Here is a 17,939-nt window from a genome sequence, read left to right as displayed (position 1 = left end):
TATTATTTCTATAGTGTAGATGTATCCTCTGTGAGGGGCAAGCAAGATGAAATATCTCACTCTCCACAGAGAGCAAGAAGAGTAACAAAATTTCCTGCACTCCTTTAGAAATGGAAAGAACAAAGACAGAAATTTACATCAGTAGTGTCATCTGACCTGGTAGGCCTGAATCTCTTAAACAAATTTTATTTTCCAATCCTTTGCCTTTCTGTTCTCTTGATACACATCTTCACAATTCATTATTTAGCTAAGTATATGTAAAGCTATATAATATTCCAGTGAGCCTTTCTCCCAGGCTGATACTCAGGAAAGCTTATAAAAAGTCAGAGAATACATTAAAATATATATAGTTACAAACATACAAAATTAAGGCTAAATTTAAAATAGAATTAAAGAACTACATAATTAAAATGTCACTAAAGAAAAACAGAACTAAAACTAAATAAATTCTTCCTTTTTTTTTTTGGTCAAAATCAGTTTCCTCAGGCTTGCAGGAAAAGAAAGATCTTAGCCTGCTAGGAAAAGGAAAACAAAGAAGGAGCCTTCATAACTACCCTAGGGAGGGAGTTCCAAAGTATGGGAGCGATCACAGAGAAGGCCTTCTCCTGTGTTCCCATCAACTGTTCCTTTGAAGGTGGTCAGATAGAGAGAAATGCCTCCCTGTAGTTCCTAAATTTCAGCCAGACATCTATGGGGAAATGCGGTCCTGAACCAATTTGGCTTATGCAGATAGCAGGACAGAGATTGTAAATCATTGTCAATATGGCAGTTTGTCACATGAGGCATTAAAACATAGTGTTATAATATCAACATGGTATTCTGCTATTTCCTCCTTTTCTTTCCAACTGAAGAGTGATCACAACATATAATAGTTGCAGAATACATTATAACATGTGAAAAAGATCTGTAATTCAGTAAAAAATGAAATGGGTTATCCAAGGAAATAATACAATTTAATGAGGGCAAGAATTATAGCTTTTAAGTAATGCATTGTGTGACAAAGAATAGGATGTTAATATTAAAGTGCTAATAAAAATGCAGATGTGTTAAGATTTGCATTATTCTAGTTAAAAATAATGTTCAAGCTGTAGGAACATGTCTATGTATTTTGTAATAAAATCCTGCCCATTGATAGTTATAAAATATATTGGCACTTCAGTCTTGCTATGAGAAAATTGCCTTATTATTTTTGGAATGTTACTGTTTGGTATTTGATACTATTAGAAATTATCTGTAATGTTGAAAGCCAATTTATGTCAGTTTAGACCACATTATATTGAGTTCAAAAGGGCATGTGCCCTTTAAGGATTAACTGCTCTACAATCTGAAATATACCATTTTGATATGCAGTTATGCACATCTATTTGTTTTACATTTGTGTCAAAAATATTTATTGCCTTTTTGTGAGGACCTGAACTATTGACAGAGTATTAACCAATAATGATTTTTGTGTTTAGTATCTAAGTAAGCCTTTTGTTCTGTTTTAATTTTTATTCCTTTTTTCTAGTTTTGTTGTGGTTACTTTGTTGTTGTTGTTGTGCACCTTAAAGTGAGTTCTGACTTATGGTGACCCTAAGACCGGAGTTTCTAATTTGTTCAGAGGGGCTTTCCCTTGCCCTCTTTTGAGTCTGAGAGACTGTGATTTGCCCAATTCACCAAGTGGATTTCCATGGTCGAGTGGGGATTCAACACTCAAACCACTACACCATTTTGGCTCTCCCTTCTGATTACTTTACATAATTTTTATGTCACTTTGAGAGCTCTTTTTGTCCGAAAATTGGAATATAAATGAAATGAATACATACAGTTGGAAGGGCCATCAAATCCAGCCCCCTGCCATGCAGGAAGACAGTCAAAGCATCCCTGACAAATGGCCATCCAGCCTCTCATTAAAAGCCTCCAAAGAAGGAGACTACACTACAATCAAGGCAGCATATTCCACTGTCAAACAGTTCTTACTGTTAGGAAATTCTTCCTAATGTTGAGGTGGAATCTCTTTTCCTGTTGTTTGAACCTGTTATTCCAGCTTCTATTCTCGGCACTGCAGAAAAAAAACTTGCTCCATCTTCAGTATGACATCCTTTCAATTATTTAAACTGGGAGATCATATCATCTCTTAACCTTCTCTCCTCCAGGTTATACATACCCAGCTCGCTAAATCTCCCCTCATAGGGCATGGTTTCCAGACCCTTCACAATTTTGGTCACCCTCTGGACACGCTTTAGTTTGTCAATACCCTTTCTGAATTGTGGTGCCCAGAACTGGACACAGTATTTCAGGAGAGGTCTCACAAAGGCAGAATAGAGTGTTACAGTTACTTTCCTCAATAAAGACAAATAAAGAGATTTATAAAATTTAAGGTATCATTTTTTTTACAAACTTTGCATCAATAGAAGTATAGTGTCTAGATCAAGGGAAGAAATAGTGACACTCTGTTCTGCTTTGATCAGGCCTCACCTCGAATACTGTGTCCAGTTCTGGCTACCACAGTTCCAAAAGGATGTTGACAAGTTGAGCATGTCCAAAGGAGGGCCACCAAAATGGTGAAGGGCCTGGAACAATGCCTTATGAGGAAAGATTTAGGGAGCTGGGTATGTTTAGCCTGGAGAAGAGACGGTTAAGAGGTGATAGGATTGCCCTGTTTAAGTATTTGGAGTCATATTGAGAGGGAGCAAGCTTGTTTTCTGCTGCTCCAGAGACTCGAACATGGAACAATGGATGCAAGCTACAGGAAAAGACATTCCACCATTAACCATTCCAACATTAAGAGGAACTTCCTGACAGTAAGAGCTGTTCGACAGTGGAACCCACTTCCTCGGAGTGTAGTGCAGTCTCCTTCCTTGGAGGTCTTTAAGCAGAGGCTGGATGGCCATCTGTCAGGGATGCTTTGAAAGTGATTTCTTGCATGACAGGGGATTGGACAGGATGTTCCTTGTGGTCTCTTCCAACTCTATGAGTCTATGATTATATGAATATGATTTCTAGTAAAAGTTTACCTCAGTACAGTGTCTTTATACTTCAAGGGCCAGTTTAAGATTGAAATTATGTAGATAAATGTTTGTCTAACTATCTAAGCTTTAAATAAATAACTGTTGAAACATGTATAGCCTGCTCAACAGAGAAAAAGGCTCTCAGAGCAAAATAAAAATAAAAGAGATGCTAACCTCATAGTGCACTTATAGTGTATTTCCATGATGCAAAGGTTTCCTCATGGACTTAGGAAAAATAAACAATGGATACTGTCAGAGTGCGAGACCAGAATCCTAGACAATCAACCAGTCGGCTTGATTGATAAATCAACAGCACTTTATTGATAGTTCCAGAATCAACAATTCTACATCACTCAGCTTCTTAGTTGAGACTGACCCCTCCCAGCCAAACCAATGCATAAATTCCCCCCTGAGCCAAACTACTCCACCCCTAGCAAAAGCCCGTGCAACAGGACCCCTCCTTCCCTTCACTAGTTCCCATCCTCCATTCCTTTTCCCTGAGCTGCTATTCTCACAGAAACGAAACTGCATTCCCAGCCTCAGCAAGCCAGATCCTGAAGGACACCAGATAGCCCACACCTGGTCCAGCCTAGCACTACATATCATTATCTGTAAAGCCAAGCTAAAGCGCAACCCATCCCCCCGGCATCCACAGTTACAATACATCTGATAGAATACATCAGGATTCTAACAGATACCTTATTAGGTATATTGTCTCCTCTCTTTACAGTTACTACTTTTTTATATCTGCTTTGGGACTTTTTCAGCTGAAGGGAGGGGTATAAATACTATATATAAGCAAATAAGACCAACCTGTTAAATACTAATTTTGTTTCATCTGCACTATATATTTGGAGGATTCACAACTTGAAAATGGGTATATGCACCTCTAGAAAGCTGTTTTTAGACCTCATACCATCACTACCTCCCTATAGAGTTTGTGCCTGGAGGTGTCTCTCTTTGTTTCCTTTCTTTCTTTGCCTCCCTGTGTGCAATGCTAGCATATGTTAGCTATGGTGTCACTGTCATTCACTCTGTGAGAATTAGCACCAAGTCAACTGCTGCTGCCCAGTACCTGATTGTCTCTCTCTTGTTATTATTCTTAGCAGATTTCCATAAGTCTCTTTTCCTCCACTTTCTCTCAAAACCTTAGTGAGCTTTAGTGAAAACTTTTGTCCTTCTTTTTAGTTCCTCCTCATCTCGTGTCTTCCCTGCACCACTTGTCTATGCTCCAGCACCCCCTGGTCCTCCTGTCCACTTGCAGTGTGACCTGACTGTGGCTGTGGTGAGATCACCATCTCCCCACTGCCATTCTGCCTGCTTGTCCAATGTTCCAGTGACAACGGCACTCTTGAAGGTATCTCTGTTGGGGAGAGCTGAGATGGTTGTCACCTTGCTGCCCTCCTGCCTGCTTACCTGATGTTCCAGCTGTCAGGGATTTGAAGGGTTAAAACACAGCACACAGGGAAATGCTTGATGTGTGTGTGTTTGGCCATGAGCATTCAGCAGAGTGGCAAGGCTGATCAAGCTCAGCTGAAGCTCATTGTCTCAAGGACACTTCAGTGCCCAAGTGCAGGTAGCCATGGATGATGAAACCATGTGTCTAGATTGCACAGGAGACACATGACATGGCTACACACCTGAACTCACTGGGTTTGAGAGACCACATGGTCTGGAGACTATATAAGCCCAGGGGTTGCAAGGGTGTGGTGTGGGTTTGTAGAAGAAGTTGAATTGGTATGGTTTGGAGTTTTAGAGATCTAGTTTTGTATAATAGCACTGTGAATAAAGAGCACTTTGGGAGATTTTGTTTCTCTGGTGGTTTATCAAAAGAAGCTATAGCATTGGTTTGCTATGTGTCCCCGGAGGTTCCTGCATTGCTGCAGTTCTTGGAAGACATCCAGTTGCTGTCATCCCAACTTGGACTTTGGAGCCACGCTTCGGCTTCTGGAAATTTGCCAGCTCTGCTCCAAGGGTCTGATTTAACCCCAGGACTCGTTTGAGTTGCTGACAGTGGTTGTTGGACCCCAGCAGTTGCGCTGACACCAACAGCAGTGACATCCTCGTGGATATATGCAGTGGCAGACCTTGGTGCCCTCCTGCCTGCTCAGCTACTTTGTTATGGATGTGTAAATCTAGATAAATGTTCCATATTCACAATCACTACTTAGTCATGACTATGATAATTGTGTGCCATAATTGTTACTCATAAAATCATAGAATCATAGAGTTGGAAGGGAGCTCATAGGCCATTGAGCCCAACCCTCTCCGGCTCAATGCAGGATCTCCAACTAAAGCATTCCCAGCAGGTACATGTCCAACGTCTTTTTGAAGATGTCCAGAGAAGGAGGCCTCACCCTCTCTCTAGTCGATTGGTTCTATTGTGAAACTGCTCTTATTGACAAGAGGTCCCCACCACAACCTAAGCATCAGCTGCAAGGGCAGAGGGAAGTCCATTCTGCTGGTCTGAATAATGTTTTATTTCAGGTTTGGGCAGGGGTTCAGGCCAGGAGAGATCACTTTTTAGATCAATATATTTAACTAAGGCCCAATACAAACAGGCATGAAGCGCCGTGCTCACACCGATTTTAGGGTTAGGGACCGTACATAATCACACGGTTTCTAACCCTAACACAATGTGGCGCCATAACAATGGTGGTGCCCCATGTACACGGGCGCCACCATTGTTACATAAGCACCGCACAGCATCCACATGTCACCGTGCGACACTTACGTAATGAGTGCACCAGTGGCACACTTGTTACGTCAGCCCTGCAGCGCAAGAAGAACTCAGTTTTTCTGGCTGCAGCTTCTCTCCAGAGGAAATTAGGCTGCCAGCAAGCTGCCCATTTCAGGCAGTCTGTCCCTTGCCTAAGTCACTGATACAGAGTCCTGGCCAGCATTTCTTAGTTTATTCAACTCTCTTTTTAAAATGGATTTTGCAATTAGTTGTCCAAGCCTTGGGAATGGGATGACATGTGCATAATGCATGCATAAATCCATGCATTTCCTTTCATCTTTGACTTTGAAGAGCATTACTTTATTATGAAACTGAAGATATTGTTTGTGGAATTTTGTTTGCACTAAATTTTGTTCACCTGTATGGCCTAAATTTAGTTTCAGCTTATCTCCAGTTCTACAGTGAGGTTCATCTAAAAAGGTTCTCAAGGTCGTCTTATCCTAAACATGATGTTTGATCAATTTTAAGTGAAATGCTTAGGAGGAATATGATGACTGTAATGAAATCCACTCCTACTACAAGGTGGAACAATTTAAGAGACATTGATATCAGTGCCAAAAGCAAACCCATGAGTAACAACCTGAAAAGGAATGAACCATTTAGTTTCAATCTATTTTCAGTAAAGGGGACTGCCTGCCTCGGTGGGAAGGCCCGGTTGCCACGCGAGGGAGTCCCGCAGCGCAGTGCTCAGCTCTTCCAGCTTGGGTGGCCCCATAAGCCTCGGTGTGGGGCCGCCCGAGTCATGATTGACCAGCTATGGGGGCAGGGGGAGGGACTTCCGCCCACGCCGCTGGGACTACAGGTCCCAGAGGGCTCCTGGGGTGGAAGTGCCTCCTGATTGGGCGGCGTCCTCATGTGGCGCCACCTGGGATTGGTTGGGAGGCCAGGAGGTGGGTTCTCCATCCCATTCTGGCCTCCCATTGGTGTGGAGGCCTTTATAAGGCCATGTGGCTCCCTGGCCAGCACCATTGCTAGCTCAGCTCACTCACCCACCCTTCCTCTGTGGGAGCAGGGTTGCTGTCACAACTTTGAGCGGTGGTTGCATAGGTCTCGGATCTGGTGGGCATGGTTTCCAGGGCTGCATAGCGCTGGATCGGGAGTCCAGTTAGGACACGGGGGTGCATTCAACTTTTTTTTACCAATTTCTTGGGAAAGCACATTGATTTGGAGAGGTGTGAATAGGAAACTTTTGTAGTGTGCACACTTTTCTCCTGTCATCTTCAGTAAACAAAGTTTTGTAATGTTCAATTTTTTAAAAAAATCTTTTTTAACCAAAGACAGCAGGAAAGCCAAATAAGTGTGTGTGTGTGTGTGTGTGTGTGTGTGTGTGTGTGTGTGTGTGTGTGTGTGTGTTTATCAGTGAAGGGCAGATGTTGTGGAAATTCCTAAATGTTGTGGAAATCAAGGTGGCATTATTAAATCCCTGGTATTACATAACTTTTAACTACTTCTTAATAGTTTTAAAGTTAATAAAGGTTATGTAATATCAGGGCTGTGCTGCTTAAATCCAGGGTGTACTCCAGCATTCTGTTCATTCATCCAGCATTCTGTTGATTCCAAATCAGATGCCTACAGGAAACACAGAAAAAAGGGCATAAGTACAATAGCACCATCCTGCTCATGTAACCTAGCAACTGGAACTTAAAGACATACTGGAAGAAATATACAGGTACCATAAGCAGCAGTCACTGACAGTCTTTTTTCCCTCCATGAATTTCTCTCATTCCTCTTTAAAGCTGTTTGTTGGTACCGAACACTCTAAGGCTGGCTGAATTTGGGAGCAAAAATTGGTGGAGCTGACTTTCCCCACCGTAGATGTAGAGTAAAATGACTTAAAAGTGGTTATTCAGCCACGTTTATCCACCAGGAATTATTTTTTCCCCTCTTTGAGTCATGTTACTTTGCATCAGGAGTGGGAAAAGTAAGGCCTATGTAGCACCTGCCCATCAGCTCCCCCAATGTTTGCTCCCAAATTCAAATAGCCTCAGAGTGTAGGAGGTAATTTTTTATGTTTATGTCCATGTATGCTGTTTTAGGCAAAGGAAATGGAACTCCCTTCATGCTCCTGAGGGTGTTAGTGGGGATATATATATATATATATATATATATATATATATATATATATATATGTATGTATGTGCAGGGGGGGAAGCAATGTTGGTTCAACCCTCCAATGTATCCTGCAGTTCCAATGCAGTTGTCCACCTTTGCTCTACAACAGTGGTACCCAGCTTTTAGGTCTCCATTTTTTATGGACTTCAGACCCCAGGGGCCCCAGCCAACTTGCCTAACAATCAGGAATTATGGGAGCTGAAGTCCAAAATATCAGGAGGACTAAAGGTAACAGCATTATTGAAAAGAGTGGAAGCAAAGGTCCTGCACTGATTTAATCAGTGCATGAGTCTTCTTTAAAAGTAACCTCAAGTTGTAAACACAAGGTAAGAAGATTAATCTCTAAAACCAGGTGAGCAAAATGCAATGCTCCAAATGTTGCTGGACTGCAGTTCCCAGCATTTCTGACCATAAACAGTGATGGCTAAGGCTGATGTGAGTCAAATTTCATTTAAAAAATCTGGAGGGCCTCAATTTAGTTTTACACTGTAGAAAATTATATTTGGCAGCAATAGAATGAGCTACAATGAGTTGCCTCTTTCATGCATGTAATAGTAATGTAACAATTTATATTGAATGTTCCAAATTCTAATCTATTTTAAGTTTAGAGATGTGTGTGTGTATTAAATTCCCCAAACATGAAAGTACAAGGAATTGCATATAATACACCCTCTTTTCTCTGTGCATTATGAAAGAAAAATAATAGTTGACAAACTATCCTGCTATTACTCATCTTCAAACTAAATATTCCTGGTAATCTTAAAGTGTTCCTAGTTCTTTCATTTTCAGAATTTCTGCTCTACTGAGAATACAGTTTAACTTTCCCTTTGATCAACTGTCCTTAAATACAATGTATCTATATATTTCAATCCCGAAAAGCTGCCAAACACTAGATCTCTTGACAATTTTATTTTACTTCTTCGTTTTTTACAATCTGATGGCAAAACATGTGATATACTAAATACTCCACCGCACCTATTGAATTATGTGCAAAATTTAAATGTGTCTACAATGCTTCTTTTTATCATTCTTGTCTTACAATTACTTTTCTTAAGATTGTCATGATAGTCAATCCTGGTGTAATTTGTGTACTTAAGATGTGATTTTATTTGTTTCAGCTATTTATGAACTTTCTTGTGAAGCATATAAACACTTGGGCAAAGCAACAGGTTTCTACTGGATAGACCCAGATGGCAGTGGTGCATTGGGACCTTTGAAGGTTTACTGCGATATGACAGGTGACTATACTTACAATGGCACCTTTTTCCTTTGTATGTGTCTTGATTGTCTTGTATTCCTTTTTCCTTTGTCTTGATATTTTCCTTATTTATGTAGTGAAGAGACAGTGTCATGGTGTGGATAAAGTACAAGGCTTGGACCACGAATATCAGGGTACCAGTTTCTGCTCAAGCCACAATACTCAGTGGGATTTTGGAACTCTGGTGACTCTCCCTCTGCTTAACTAACAACACAAGGTGGTTTTGGAGGTTAAGACAGTATAGCCTATGTATGCCATTCTGAGCTTGGCGGAAGAACACTATAATAAACATATAAATAGGCTAGTAAAAGTATTCATTGGAGAAGAAATAGCAAGGCCTCTACATTAGCCAGATCAGACCAAGTGGTACTTGATTCTTCTCTGCCCACAACAGAATCCATCTGTGGCCATCTCTAGCTGGCAGAAGACAGTACGAGACCCAGTAGCCAACATGCAACTTATTAGCCATTGTAAGGGGTTTTTTTTCTTTCAGAAGATGTGAAGTATAAATAATATGGTTGGTCACTAGCCCTCTCTGTTCTCTTCTCAAATCAATCACAGGAATACTTAGACATAATTTTCAGATGACTATTTGTATCTGAGAAATGATGAATTGCTCAGTGCAGTGTAGTAACTGAGCAGGTAATGTAGGTATAGGTCTGAATTGTTTTCTTACAATGGAAAGACTCTGGGAGACTAAGATTCAAATCTCCACTCAGTCAAGAAAGGATACTGAGTGACTTGGGGAAACACACACTCTCAACCTAAGAGGAAGGCATTGGCAAATCTCCTCTGAATAAAGCTTGCCAAGAAAACCCTATGACAACTTTACCATACGTTGGGGTTGACTTGAAGTCATATAACAACAGTATGGCTATGTGCCCTATTTTATGTTTGGGAAAAAAAAACTGTCAGAAGATTGTTCTTAGTTTCAAGGAGTTGTTTATTTGCAGGGCTGTTTCAGTTTCTGTTGTGCATCCCTTTTCCACATGAGAAATGCTGGCAGTAGTGGAGTAAGACTGAGGGGACCTCATTTCCTTTATCATCTCATTTCATCTAGGTAGATTATGGACCACCATTCTTGTTTGGCAGTGCTGCTGGGGAAGTGCTGCAGCATAGGAAAGGCTGAGTTTCCTTGAAAGACAGCAGGTGGGGGGAAAACAGAGAAGAGAGTGCACAAGCAGTGAGCCCTGCAAACTTTTAAAACTAGGTTTGATAAGCCTGAGGCACACATAGCGGATGCCCTTCCTGCTGCCGCAAGCAAGGAGAAAAAAAATCACTAAGGAGTATACTAGCCATATTGTTTTCAGACACTTGTTTTAGATGGTTTGACTTAAGATACTGGGCAGGGAGAAGGAAAAAAGGAATAGAAGAGAAATGTGACATCTTCCTTTCCTATATAAGAGCTCTGAACACAATCAAAGAATGGTAGGGTTCTGAAATAAGGATTCCTGGCCAATAATCTGGAATGGCAACTAATGAACTACCCACAAGCCTGCCAAAATGAAGTTTTTACTTTCCTCCAAAGACTCAGGCTCAAAGTCCCTTGCTGACAGAGAGCTTAAGTAAGTAGAGAAAATGGCTATAGTAAAAAATCCCTATAAGCACAAATCACAAAGAAGAATTCTAAGGTTGTGAAGTGATGGAGGGTGTGCTTCTAGTATAATGGAGGAGTGAAAGCTGCTTAGCACAGTAGCTGGTGCCAGGTAATATCAAAACACAATAAATAGATGAAAAAAAGGAATTTAAAACTGGCTAACATCCCCCCCTCCCCACATTAAAAGCGGCTCAAAGGACTTTCAAGTTTCATCTGGGCTTGAGGGAAACCAGAGTACATTGGAAATGAATGCAAAAGGCCAAAGAACAAGGAGGGCTAGTTGTATCAGATCTTAAATTATACTATTATGACTGTGACACAATGTGCCTTAAAGGTTACAATTTGAACTACAGTTGGCATGTCTACCTCTAATATAACAAACTGGAAATGAACAAGGAATGTAATTATCATTTTCATGGAATCATAGAATCATAGAGTAGGAAGAGACCACAATGGCCATGCAGGAACTCCCAATCAAAACACCCCCAACAGATGGCCATCCAGCCTCTGTTTAAAGACCTCCAAAGAAAGAGACTCCAACGTTGTCATACAGCTTTTCTGTCAGGAAGTTCTTCCTAATGTTGAGGTGGAATCTCTTTTCCTGTAGCTTGCATACATTGTTCGGGGTCCTGGTCTCTGGAGCAGCAGAAAACAAGCTTGCTCCATCCTCAATATGACATTCCTTCAAATATTTAAATAGGGCTATCATATCACCTCTTAACCGTCTCTTCTCCAGGCTAAACATACCCAGCTCTCTAAGTCATTCCTCATGGGACATGGTTTCCAGACCACCATTTTAGGTGCCCTCCTTTGGACACGCTCCAACTTGTCAACATCCTTTTTGAGTTGTGGTGCCCAGAACTGGACACAGTATTCTGGGTGAGGCCTGACCAGAGCAGAATAGAGTGGCACTGTTACTTCCCTTGATCTAGACACTATACTTCCATTGATGCAGCCTAGAATCACATTGGCCTTTTTAGCTGCCACATCACATTGGTGACTCATGTTCAACTTGTGGTCTAGTAGGACTCCTAGATCCTTTTCACACTGGAGAGATTTTCTTTCTTTTTTTCCCCATACTGTATAATTTTTATTGGTTTCCATATTTCCATATTTTCTATTCCATATTTACAAAATGTATACTACATTTATCATCAATATGTTGTGATATTTTGTACATCGTTTGAAAATTCTTACATATATCCAAACATCCACATAAATACATTATTATTCCTTTATAATGTGATGCTATACATTGTCTTTTCTTGTTATCTTTAATAAATGAACATAAACTAAATTTTAACGTAGTGAATTAATACAGAAATTCTTCTTTTATGTCACATATTTTCATCCAGTATCTTTTAACTGGGTTCCATTCTGTTTCTCTTTTTGTTCTGGATTCATTGTTGATTAATGCTGTCAATATGTCCATATCTTTATACTCTATGGCCTTCTGTAACCATTCTTCTATTTGGGGTATGTTTTCCAGCTTCCAGTTTTTTGCAAGCAATATTCTATCATCTGTAGTTAGATAAAGTGTTGTTGTAGAAATTTATTGTTAAAAGCTAAAAGCCGTCACAATATAAAATATATCCAACCAGTAAATACAAAAAGTGTAATTCTCCAGTATATTTTATCTAATGCTTCTCCCGTAAAGGATGTCATATTTAGCAAATACAACTCTGGGGTTAGAGGGTATTTTATCCCTAATATTTCTTGTATTTTATTATGTATATTACTCCAGAATTTCTTGATTCTTTGACAGGACCACCACATGTGGTAGTATGAATCTTTCTCTTTGTGGCACTTCCAACATCTGCTATCTTTTAAGTTGTACTGCTTTGCAATTCTTAACGGTGTGTAATACCATCTATTTGTAATTTTGATGTACTTTTCTCTAAGGTCTTGTGAAGCGGTAAATTTGTTAGATTTTTTTCCATGCACATTCCCAATTTTCTAGTGTTATCTCATGTCCTATTTCCTGTGGCCATTTAATCATGTATGTGGTAACTGTCTCACACTAGAGAGATTTTCAGATGGGCAGTAGTGACGGAAGCATAGCAGGATGCTCCCATCAGTTTCACACAGCAGTGTGGAGATTATCCTGGGTCATTGAAAGTCAGCAGCTTATTCTTCCAATTAATATCAGGGTTATGAAGCGCCAGCCAATCTATGCCTAGCACCAAGTCCCAACCCTGGGTCGCTCCGATTACAAACTGTATGGGTTCCTGGTGTCCAGCAATTTTCAAAGTTAATAGTTCTGTCTGTGTCCTGCTGGGCACCCCTCCCATCATGGAGCCATCCATTTGCATGAAAGGGATCTCCTCAGGTAGAGGCTCTTGGTTAATTCCCCAAGCCTGCACTATTTTTGGGCTCATTAAGCACCTAGTGCAGCCCGAGTCCAGGACTGCCAGCAAAGTTCCCATAGTTCCTTTGTGCTTGTGCCCCAGTTTTGCCTCCAAGAAATAAATGGGCACTCCCCCACTCACCACATCTGGGATGCTCCTGTCCTGGTCTGCATCCTTCGGGTGCGCCTCAAAGCGTGGAGTTCCAGTCCCCGGGTGAGTGGCTTGCCCCATAGTCTCTCTCCTCGCTCCTCCTCTGGAGCTCAGCGCCACCTTGAGGGTTGCCTTGTCGCCGGCCTTTTCTGGGCACTTTGCAATGAGATGCCCCTTCATCCCGCAAGCCAAGCAGAGCCCCAGCCTCATCCTGCGCTGTCTCTCCGTCTCCCTCATGGATTTTGGATGGATCTGGGCGCCTCCTCTGGATGGTTTTACCAGGGCCTTACCCTGTTGGAGAGTGCCCCACTGTTTGGCTAGTCGCACCCGCTCCTTGGTGGTTTCAGCCTCCCCGGCCCACCGCATCCACTCCTGCAGCCCCTCTGGGTTGCCTCGCAGCAGCACCCACTCTAGTAGGTCTGAGTTGAGGCCATCCTGGAACTGACGCTCCTTCATGGCTTATGGGTAATCTGGGATCTGTGCCGCCACACTTCTAAACTCCAACATACTTGGCCACTGACCGCTTGCCTTCTGGCCCATTCCTCATGGTGGCAGCCCCCCTATTCCCAAAGTGACTGTCTATCTATATCTCTACTTCCTCTCTCTATATGCGTATCTATATCTTCCCTATTTGTGGGTGAGAACCTATTCCCTGACCCCCACTCTGCGGTCGGTCTATCTATCTATCTATCTATCTATCTATCTATCTCTACAAACCTCATGGCAGAATACACCCTGAATGACTGACTGAAGGTGGATTCTGACACCAAGACGCAAAGGAGAGTACTGGACGCTCGGCCCAGTACTCTCCTTCGTGGCTTGGATTTCCTCAGCCCAAAGGGTGTCCACGAACTCCGTTTGTGCTGAAGAAATCCAAGCTGCGCATAGGAGAAGTCTGGGCACTCGGCCCAAGCATCTTCTCAGGAGCTTTGATTTCTTCAACCCACAGGAATTCTGCAGACTCCCTTTGGGCTGAAGAAATCCAAGCCGCGCAGAGGAGAAGTCTGGGCGCTTGGCCCAGGCCTCTTCTCGGACGCTTGGTTTTCCTCAGCCCAAAGGGAGTCCACAGACTCCCTTCGGACTGAGGAAAACCAAACCGCTGCTCCATTATCCGACGTCCCATGCTTCTCACAAAGAACCATGGGACATCAGATAATCCGGAACGTCAGATGAGCAAAGGTCGGATAATTGAGACTCTACTGTATATTGATTGTAGCAAGGGGAAGGGGGATGGAATGGTAAATAACTGCGAATTTTTAAAATACAGTTGACTGATACATAGATCATAGAATCATAGAATTGGAACAGACCGCAAGGGCCATTGAGTGCAACCCCCTGCCATGCAGGAAATCACAATCAAAGCATCCCCAACAGATGGCCATCCAGCCTCTGCTTAAAGACTTCCAAGGAAGGAGACTCCACTACACTCTAAGGGAGTTTGTTCCACTGTCGAACAGCCCTTAATGTCAGGAAGTTCTCCCAATGTTGAGGTGGAATCTCTTTTCCTGTAGCTTGCATCCATTGTTCCATGTTCTAGTCTCTGGAGCAGCAGAAAACAAGCTTGCTCCCTCCTCAATATGACATCCCTTCAAATACTTAAACAGGGCTATCATATCACCTCTTAACCTTCTCTTCTCCAGGCTAAACATCCCCAGCTGCCTAAATCGTTCCACATAGGGCATAGTTTCCAGACCCTTCATCATTTTAGTCGATAGTGAGGGATACTGAGTTTACACTTTGTGAAAAAATATAAATAATAAAAAAAACTCTTTAGACCGTGCAAAGAAAGAAAAAATATCATTGAGCATTCTTTCAAAATTAATGTTATCAAAAATGTACATTATTTGCTAAAAGGCAGCAGTTTGGGTTAGGGCTCTGAGCCATGTACAGCTCAAATAGACTCTGTATTGAATTTCTCAGTTAAGGTTGCAGTTGCAGTTTGCACTTCTGTATTCATTCCAATTGGTATCCATTAGTGAAGGTCAAACTGACAGCCGGCATTAAGACTTCACTTACCATAGTGCTCTGCTTTCCATTTTATGTTCATAATGAAGCAGGCTCTTTTATGGACTAAACAATTATTTAGCCCTGGAAATGTTTTATTTAATGAATGCATAGGGAGAATGCATCAGCTGTTTATTTTTCTACGTTGTTGTCAATATTCTAAAGATTTTTGTTCCTTTTGTCATTTCTGTATTGTTGTAAAAGGTTGTGTTTTAGTGGTTTGTGGATATGTGCAAAACATCCTTACATGAAAGGATGTACCTATCACAGCATGGTTCGTATAAGCTATTACCTCTACACAGGTCTTGCCTGTATTACAATCTGTCTCTTTATTCACTCTCTTTCCTCAAGGCTCTGTTGCCCTTAGGAAACAAAATTTCAAACAATGACTCCTGGGCATGTTACATCAAGACCTGGTTGCTTCTTACTAGTGATGCTGTTTGTCAGATTGACAGACCACAGAGCTGAAAATCAAACATTCACTCCTATGAGGAGAGGTATTTTTCAAAGAGACCGAATCTTTCATGGTGGGTGATTGTTTTTCCTGGCTTGTGTATTGTATTTCCTTTCGATATTCCTAGTTTCTATAAATATATAAAAGTTCAGAATAGTTTGACTTTCTTGCACATTCCATCCACCTGTTAGACTTCCTATACTCCCTTTATTTCCCCCATTTTGCTTCACCTTATTCCTATGCCATGCTTCCCATGAATGCTTCAGCAACAAATCATTCACAGGGAAATCCTGTGAATGATTTGTTGCTGTAACATTCCTCGTTCTTCCTGGGATAAGTCCTCTCTAAGCGCAATGTGTGGAGAAATCTTTGCAGTGATCACGTGACTGTCCCGGGGAAATGCTTTGTTAAACCCCTGATTTTCTCCCATGTGATAAAGTCCATAGAGTTGGAAGAGACCACAAGAGCCATCCAGTCCAGCCCCCTGCCATTCAGGAAGACACAATCAAAGTACCCCCAACAGAAGTCCATCCAGCCTCTGTTTAAAAACCTCTAAAGAAGGAGATTCCACCACACTCTCAGGCAGCATGTTCTACTGTCAAACAGCTCTTACTGTCAGGAAATTCTTCCTAATGTTGAGGTGGAATCCCTTTTTCTATAGCTTGAATCCATTGTTCTATGTCCTAGTCTCTGGAGCAGCAGAAAACAACTTGATCTAACCTCAATATGACATCCCTTCAAATATTTAAATCCTAGAATCATAGAATCATAGAGTTAGAAGAGACCGCAAGGGCGATCCAGTCCAACCATCTTGACATGCAGGAAATCTAAATCAGTGCATCCCCGACAGATGGCCATCCAGCCTCTAAGGAAGGAGATTCCACTACACTCCGAGGGAGTTTGTTTCACTGCCAGGCAGCCCTTACTATTAGGAAGGCCCTTCTAATGTTGAGGCGGAATCTCTTTTGCTGTAGCTTGCATCCATTGCTCCGGGTCCTAGTCTCTGGAGCAGCAGAAAACAAGCTCGCTGCCTCCTCAATATGACATCCCTTCAAGTATTTAAACAGGGTTATCATATCACCTCTTATCCTTCTCTTCTCCAGGCTAAACACACCCAGCTCCCTTAGCCACTCCTTATAGTGCATGGTTTCCAGACTTTTCAACATTTTGGTCACCCTCCTCTGGACATGCTTCAACTTATCCTCATCCTTCTTGAATTGTGGTGCCAGAACTGGACAAAACATTCCAGGTGAGGTCTGACCAAAGCAGAATAGAGAGGTAGTATTACATCCCTCAGTTTAGACACTGTACTCCTGTTAATTCAGCCTAAATTGAGTTGGCTTTCTTAGCTGCCACATCTCATTGCTGACTCATGTTCACCCTGTAGTCCACTAAGACTCCTAGATCCCCTTTGCATGTACTGCTGTCAAGCCAGGTTATCACCCATCTTATATATATGCATTTAATTTTTTCTGCTGAAGTGCAGTACCTTTCTTTTCTTGCTGTTGAAATTCATTTTGTTAGTTTTGGCCCAACTACAAAGGTCATTTTGAATTTGAATACCCTCTCCTCTAGCATATTAGTTACCCCTCCAAATTTGGTGGTCATATGCAGATTTCATAAGCGTGTTCTCTATTCCATCATCCAGGTTATTGACTGGGAAGATTTTCATACCTGGCATAAAGGTGGCTCAAACGTCGCTGAAACGTCCTGAAAAGGTGGAGGAAGGGTGCGTGTCTGAATGCCAGGCATACTTCTTTAATTGTCATGGAAACGTGGCTCCCTCTAGCATCCCTGAATTGTTGCAAGGGGAGCAGATTTCCTATGAACACAAAGTTCGCATTCATAGGAAATCCACTCCCAGGAATGATTCAGGGACATAAAGGAGGGATCTATGTTTCCATGACAATTAAGGATGCATGCCTGGCGTTCAGACATGCACCTTTCCTCCACCTTTTCATGACGTTTTAGCAACATTTGAGCCACCTTTATGCCAGGTATGAAAATCTTAAAAGAGGTTGAATAGCACTGGGCCCAGGAGAGAACTCTGTGGCATCACACTAGTAACCTCTCTCTAGGATGAAGAGAAACCATTGTTGAACAATCTCTCAACCAGTTACAAATCCACCTAACAATCACATTGTCAAGCTCACATTTTACTAGCCTTTTTACAAAGATATCATGGGGGACTTTGTCAAAAGCCCTACTAAAATCAAGATATGTTACATCTGCAGCATTCCCTTCATCTATGAAGCTTGTGACCAAAAACAGAGAGGGGGGGATAAG

General features: G+C 41.7%; 1 protein-coding gene across 2 annotated transcripts in view; it reads left to right on the top strand.

Moving 5' to 3' along the window:
* The window catches only part of LOC149309469 (contactin-associated protein-like 2), a 1,389,887-nt gene that overhangs the window by 993,259 nt on the left and 378,689 nt on the right, over positions 1 to 17,939 (top strand). For both annotated transcript variants that reach the window (XM_089532517.1, XM_089532516.1), the window contains exon 12: positions 8,961 to 9,080. In XM_089532517.1, the coding sequence (XP_089388643.1) occupies positions 8,961 to 9,080 (120 nt within the window). The remainder of the gene's footprint in view (positions 1 to 8,960; positions 9,081 to 17,939) is intronic.

Source organism: Sceloporus occidentalis, unplaced genomic scaffold (assembly GCF_023333645.1).
Source record: "Sceloporus occidentalis isolate IW3139 unplaced genomic scaffold, rSceOcc1.0.p SCAF_7, whole genome shotgun sequence".
Classification (NCBI taxonomy): domain Eukaryota; kingdom Metazoa; phylum Chordata; class Lepidosauria; order Squamata; family Phrynosomatidae; genus Sceloporus; species Sceloporus occidentalis.
The sequence above is the reverse complement of the archived record's forward strand: the minus strand, read 5'-3'. Positions and strand labels throughout refer to the sequence as shown.